General features: G+C 34.4%; 1 protein-coding gene across 1 annotated transcript; it reads right to left on the reverse strand.

Moving 5' to 3' along the window:
- Nucleotides 1–3,314: 3,314 nt before the first annotated feature.
- On the reverse strand, nt 3,315–4,737 carry LOC115951278. The gene has a single exon (XM_031068463.1). The coding sequence runs from the start codon at nt 4,557–4,559 to the stop codon at nt 3,546–3,548; it is 1,014 nt and encodes a 337-aa protein (XP_030924323.1). The 5' UTR covers nt 4,560–4,737; the 3' UTR covers nt 3,315–3,545.
- Between the last annotated feature and the right edge of the window lie 3,213 nt (nt 4,738–7,950).

The following is a 7,950-nucleotide window of genomic DNA, read 5'->3' on the forward strand; positions in this document are numbered from 1 at the left end:
TCCAAAGTCTCCTCGGAAGAAAGGGCAAAAATGGTATAGAAACAACTTGGGAAAAAATCTAAAATATATGTGCCAATAGAAAAGGGTATGCTGGAAAGTGTAACGACCGGAGAAAGCTGCCCTTACTGCCATTCAATACTCTGCACCTGACAGAGCCATACTCTCCAGCTTTTTCAACCACCCTCAACCACTCCGGGTATGGGCTGATGGGATAAGTATCAGTCTTGGAATGTCGATCCTAAACGTGGACGAAGGATAAAAAACACAGGCTAGTATAAAAGGAAAAGTAAGTAATTCATAGAAGTGGCTGGGAAAAATGGCCAAAAACCAGAGCCTCCCAGCCCGCCTCCAGGAGAAAGATTCCAGGGGCGAAGACAACTTAACCATGTATGAATATCACGAAAAACCCATCGCCTGGTGACCAGGGCCTAGCCTTTCAAACCCATGCTCTACAAATGATATTGTTTGGGCTTTTTACGTGCGAACCCAACACTGTTACGGTTCGTTACAAGATCGTGTCCTTACACCACTAAACTATTTTGGAAAATCTCATTCAACCTCTTGGTGACTTATAAACTATTTAGTTTATTAACTTAAAATACATGTAAACAATTTTATTTGTAGTTTATTTATGAATTTTTTTAGGCCAAAATATATTACTGGTTCTTGAAGTTTGTTAAGTGAATGCAATTAGTTCTTTAAATTTCAACTAAGAAATTTTGTTTCCTCAAATTTAAAAACAAACACAACTAGTTTTTTCTGTTAACTATTATTATTGTCAATGCCTACATGACCGCGGAGTAGCGATGTGGCATCTTTTTAAATCCCAAAAATCAAATCCCTTATTTTTGTTCCGGAAAACATTAAGAGAGTGGATCTTTTAAGATTAATTGTTGAACGCGTAGTAGTAGTAGTCATGTTTACTATGAATAAATGTTGAACTAGCTAGATTGGTCACACTAATCAATGTCAATAAATCACTCTAAAGTCAAGAGTTAAAAGCTTCACATTAATATAAGCACCAACACGGACCCCTTATAGCTAGAGTGTTTATTTTCTCTTCTAATTTATAGCTTCCATAGGGTACTAATTATAAGAGAGTGTATGAGTTTCAGTTAGTTCAACTGGTAAAGTTTTTATAATTAAATAAGATATTTAGAGTTCAATATCCACCTACACCAAAAACCAATTGGTGTCTTAGTCTGATAATAAATGTAACATAACAAATTGCATTAATGATTGATCTCTCAAAAATGAACCTAGTTCAATAGACATTGCATCACCGAATCACTAAAAGATAGAATGAGTGGAACAGAAATAACAACTACAACACACTTGACCCTTTTTTTTTATTAAAAATTTTTTATTATTAAATGAAGGAAGTAATTATAAAATATTTTAGAAGTATAGTGATATGATACTTCGTTATCTCACATTCAAAATAAAATATCTCACTAATTAAATTTATGACAAGATCCACCACCACACACCAGAAGAGTACTCTCTTTCATCTGACGTGTCATTTTCTTTTGGTTAGGTATGTTACTGCTAGAACTTAGAACTCAAAACCTAATTTTGTTGGCCTCGTGACTTTGGTGTAAATTTATGACTCGTATTTTGTTGAAAAGGGATTCTGGATGACTTTTACAATGTAGCGCTGTGTTGGATTAGGCCCTTCCATGGACTCTCAATCCAATTATTGTCCACCCAGATCAACGTAAATACACCTTTGCAATTCTATATACATGTATTAAGCCCATCTTGAGGCCCACCATAGGTCTCACTGCTTTCCCCTTCCAAAGGGTGAATAGCGCATCGGACTAGGCCCAAAAACATATAACACATAGGATTGAAATCATTATACAAAATACTAAACACGCGGGAAAGCAAATTTTGCACCAAGTCCAGTTTTTTTTTTTTTTTTTTGAGAAAACAGCCCAGTTTATTTTATGTTAATGTAATGGATAAAAGATTGAAATACAGATTTCAGATCAAGAATTATATGTGAGTGTGTGTGTATATATATATATTAAGGAGAAACCTACAAAAAAAAAATTTCTCTTTTCATCCCAAATTTACAAAAGTATTCTTTATAATTCAATGTAAAACTCAATATAATAGATTTTTTATTTGAATTAATAATCTCTATGGATATTTTGGTTTATTGTTTTCCATTAAAAGCCTACAAAATTAATCCAATATACATTTCATGATATTTGAAAGAATGTGACAAGCAAAGTTGGGCTGGAAAATAGAGAGGATATGAGTCATATGACAACATAAATTTGTGCTATTCGACAACTCAAATCCCTCCACAAAATTTTGAACTAGAATTTCAAAACTTTCCTCTTCCAATGCCAAAAATAAAGACCACTTCTCTTTTCTGATTGATTAATTATTAGAGCATTAGTATCAAGTGTGCCAAATACTGAATTTTTAGCATTTGGCACACCAAACACCAAAAAAAACCTCTCATATCATATGTTCTAAATACTAAAAAAAATTACATTGAAGAATAGTTTGGAACAGTACCGGTAGGAATTGTAAATTTTTTTTAAAAAAAATATCTTTTCTATCTCCTCTCTCGTCACTCACAACTAAATCTCTTGATTATCGTACTCTGACCTCTCATCCTTTCTTCTCTCACTCTCACTCTACTTCTCTCTTCCTTTCTCACTTTCACTCTCAACCTTGCCAAACTACCATCTCACGCACCACCAATCTCTCTCTTGCAGTGGTTTTTTTTTTTTTTTTTGCTGTGATTTGATGGGTGGATTCCGCAGTGAATGGGTTCAAATGATAATGGGTGGGTTCAGGCATTCAAATGGTGATGGGTGTGTTTAGATGGGCGGATCAGTGATGGGTAGGTTAGACTATCGGTGAGTTCAAATGGGCAAATTCAATGGTGAGTGGGTTCTATAGATAGGTTAGGTGGCGGGTGGGTGGGTTTAGCAGTGTTAGGGTTGTGTTTCCTGTTTTGTCTTTTCAATAAAGGGTAAAGAGATTTTTTAACTTATTTTAATGGGTGGTGCGATAAAATAAGAGATGCCTTGTATAAAATATTTTAAAATATATAAAATTATTTTTTTTTATAGATAATATGATGCCAATGCTTTTAGTAGATCTGTATTTCTATTGTCATTAACCGTATTTGTCAACTTGCCATTTACACGAAAATCAAGCGGCTCAACAAGAGACAACTTATAAAATGGAGCAAATCTGGAAAATGGCATCAAATATTATTACTTCATAGTTTGCTGAAAACTTTTTGCTGCATTGTATCTGTATGGATTGTGCTAAACATTCAACAGTCATGAACAAAACGACGACTCCATAGGAGTTGAAGTTCTAATTTTTACTCAAAACTTAAATTTGTTAAAAGTGCATAGCCCCAAAACAAAACACAATATACATAACAGACGCATCTTTCTCATTTATGACACGACTAACCACTAACCAAACCAAGCCAAACCAACAAGTAGTATGAAAACTCATAAAATTGATACTGCAATTTAATAATACCAAAAAAATAAATATCGACAAATTCAAGAACCAGTAGCTCCCATCAAAGCTTTCTTCAGTTCTTCATTCACATCACCCTCGTTCGATTTCTTGTCATTGTTTCGCCTATCGAATTTCCCGCCAGATGATTTATTTCCATTTCTTTCACCGGAGCTTGAATCTCCGACCGATTTGAATTCTCGCCGAAGATCCTCCACGGCCTTCTTCAACAACCCGTTCTCGGCGTGCAATATCTCCAACTGCCTTTTAACAGTAAAACAAGCTTCCGCGACGTCACCACTCGCTGGAGAATTCACATTCGGACTCGTCGTCTTCTTCTTTGAATCCTCGCCGTCCACGTGTTCGATCCCGATCTTGTTCATCACCAAAAAGGGAATCTTTTGGAAAGAAATCCCAGCCGTTGGATTCGGATTCTCACCGACGCTATTCACCTCCGCCGGAACCCTGACTCCCCACCGGAAATTCACAACAGCGCGTCCCCGCACCGGCAACGACGTCCTCGCTGCCACCTCAATACCGGAGAACAACCCGGCAATCGTTCCCGCCGTCGAATCCACCGCCAGTGCCGTCTTGGAAAACGCACCGCTCATAAACGGCTTCTCCACGACCTCAATCGACGAATCGTCCTCCGGAACGGCGCCGTTCAGCGACTTAACAAGCTTCCCATCAAAAACCGAAGACTGCGACTTCTTGATAGAAAAATCCCCAAACTGAGGCTTGAGGTGAAGCATAAAGCTAGGGTTTCCACGCCCAATCAAATTGAACTCAGCACTCATAAGCATGGAGCTAGAAATCGGCGAGCCAAACGGACCCGTACCAGTCTTAACCACGAGAGAGAAAGGGTTCCACGTGTCATTGGGACGGTAAGCGATCTTAATCGACGGCCCAGATTCGAAGAAGGTACCGAGGTTGAGAGTGAGCTCCTTGGACTCACCGGCAATAACTCCGGACTGAAACGGCAAGCCTAAGATGCTGAGAGGAACTTTGGCTCTGAGCAGTGGCTTTTGGTCTTCACGGAATTTCAGTGAAGCTTTCATCTTTGTCAAAAAAAAAAAACCCTAAACCCCGATTGGCTGGCTCCAATACTTTGAGAGTTGGGCAGTGTAGGAAGAGTGATGAAGTGGGCTATGTTAGATTCGTTTTGTTTGATTTGATTTGAGTTGAGGTTTTTGGAATTTGAATTTTGATTTGAGGTTTGTGTTTGTGTTTGTGTTTTTTGGGCCTTTGATTCCGCCAAAATAAAAATACAAATACAAATACAAATAATGGAGTGCTTGAGATTGAGATTGAGATTGAGATTGAGATTGATTGGGGTTTCTGTTACCTTTCGATTGTGAAGTTACTTGTTCCGGTTGTAGTGTAATTTAGTTGAATTTCAGGGCTACAATTTTGTTCAAGGATCAAATTGAATTTTTATTTCGTAACAGGTGTCAAGTTGGAAGCCAGCCGTTAACATTTTTAGGATGATAATGGCGCGGTTTACTGATTTGTCTCTGTTTCCAAATTTGCATAGTTGCATCAGTGAAAGTGGAAACACTTGATTCCCCCTCTGCTGATTCTGTGTTTTAAAGATCGGTATGATGTTCAAAACAACCAATTTGGTCACGGTTCTCGGTTTTACTTTTACCCCGTTTTGAAGCTTTTTATTGAATAGGAGTCATCGCCTTGGTGTCAGTTTTCGGTTGAACTGATTGAATCAGCCGATTTAGTCCGGTTTTTAAAATTATATATACTAATATTTAAAGGAGTCTCGACAGGTAAAGTTATTAATTTTAAAACTATTAAATTTTATATAAATTTTTTTATTAAAAAAAAAAAAAAAAGAGTAGTTTATCAACCAACAGTTTTTCATTTAAAAAAAGTTACCTATAGGTTTTTTTTTTTTTTTTTCTTTGTTCTCTTATACATATCTACTTCCATGTTCTCATTAACATTATACTCTCAATAATAAGTAGTCATTACACACTACATGTCACAACCCAAACCTGTACTTCAGAATTTAGAACATGACCGGCTTGTTAATATCAAGTTGACCTCAATACTAACATGAACCGATTAAAGCTAAAGGTGCTTATAAAAAAAAAAAAATCATTTCTTTTATTCCTTTTTATTTCCTTGCATAAAGGTCATAATATACAAAATTGGTCAAAACATTGAAACTTCATTTCATTTCAAACTTTGCAAGATTACAACTTGGTTGAAACTTAAAGTATCCGTGTAATTATTACATAACTAAATGTTTACCAAAACTTTTATTTACAAATCTAACCCAAAGACATAAAACTGGGGTTTGGAACAAACTAAAATTCTGAATTATATCAGTGCTCAAAATGATCAAGTATATCTTGATTCCTCCTATACAACAAAATAGCTAAACTACTATATAAAAAAAACTATATATTCTAACAAACGAGAATCACAGATTCCTTGCCATCTTTAGTACTCTCGCTACTTCCAGGAAGGAACTTATGCACTGAAATATAATAGAGTGAGTTGTGAAGCCCAGTAAGGTTTTAAGCTCCATAAGCATTTAATAAAAATGCATGTAGATCAAATATTTTATGGATACACCCACTTTGATAAATAGTCTTCATATTATTCTTAAAATAACTTATGAACTTTCAGATAAAAATACATAATTTTTCTTTCATATAATAATAAAATGACATAATAAGAAACTTAAAATAATTCAGTAACCTTATCTTAGACTATCAAATACTTTATCATAAACTTTTCATCAGACTTATAACACATTCAACATACCTTTTTTATCATCACACTTTTCTTATAATTTCCAAATAGCTTAATAACTCATTTATAATACATATTAGTCAGTTCAATTGTAAGTTTGTTACAACTTTGGGAGGCTTCCAGCATATTGTGCTAGACATCCAGCATTTCCCACAATGTTAGGAAATCTCAAGATCATATCAGAAAGTATCACCCATTTCAGTGTTATCATGTCATCAACCATAGGGTCGGTTGGCATCTTCCACAAGTTGGTCGTTCCTAACAAGGGCAGGTACAGTAGAGTTCTCATCACTTATAATGGCCAATCAAAATCTCCATGAAAATACCAGTACTATAACCCCTACTGGCTGAGTTCAAATCATAACAATGGAATAACCGAAAACTATATTTTTCTAATAGCTATGATTTTACATAAATATTTTATAACGGTAACATATCTACTTCATTCTTACATATTATGTTTGTGCTATAAGTAATAACATTAATACGCTAAAATTATCATATATATAAGATTGAACAACTCACGAACATATATCTTTACTTAAATCATGCTTACATGTGATATCTCTAATTAAAAAGTTTTAAAGCATAATAATTTACTAAACAGTTCTTATACTTATTGAATGCACATGTCACACATCCCTTACCTGAAAACAGAAGACACGAGAGATTTGTATAAGAGGAGCTCAAGTGTCCACGTTCTCATTCTCGTTCTCGTCACTTACATAAAATACCAAAACTTATTAATAACAACTTTTCCTGAATATATAAACTTATACATCAATCACAACCTAACTCTCAAACTTGAGAAAATCCTAATTCTCATCACACAAAGGTTCCCACAGCACATGATACATTCATTAAACACATTATGTACCAAACCATAAAGAAACCAAAACATAAAAATTTATCTATGATCCAGACATACCAAAAGATGAGTATACTAATTTATAGCTTAAAACATTCACCCTAACTTTAGAATTAAAATCTCAAAATCAAGTATATCATATATCACTATTTATTTCAACAACATATGCCTCATTGATAAAATAAAAATGGGTCATCCAATCACATCCAATGTTCATGCAATTTTACAAAGCCACTTCTCTAGATGTCTAGTAAATACCATATTAATTTCATAGTCAAAGTATAAAACCATGATTTATTAAAAATCATACAAGACAACATGCTCAAATTTGTCATGACATAATTTTATGCAACTTATAAATTAAATCATTATTTTTACATTGATCAAATGGTTGTGAGGCCACTTCCATTACAACCATGTGTGTCTTGGAATTCATGAGAATTACTCCTAGCATCCTAATTCACATAAATTGATTTAATCTAGATTTTTCATATTATAAACACTAAATCTATTACAGTGACAGCTTTAACGTATTTTCTTACAAAATCACATCCAATGTTCATGCAATTTTACAAAGCCACTCCTCTAGATGTCTAGTAAATACTATATCAATTTCATAGTCAAAGTATAAAACCATGATTTATTATAAATCATACAAGACAACATGCTCAAATCTGTCCTGACAGAATTTTATGCAATTTAGAAATTAAATCATTATTTTTATATTGATCCAATGGTTGTGAGGCCACTTCCATTACAACCATGTGTGTCCTATAATTCATGAGAATTACTCCTAGCATCCTAATTCA

The sequence above is a fragment of the Quercus lobata genome, chromosome 7, assembly GCF_001633185.2.
Source record: "Quercus lobata isolate SW786 chromosome 7, ValleyOak3.0 Primary Assembly, whole genome shotgun sequence".
NCBI classification, from domain to species: domain Eukaryota; kingdom Viridiplantae; phylum Streptophyta; class Magnoliopsida; order Fagales; family Fagaceae; genus Quercus; species Quercus lobata.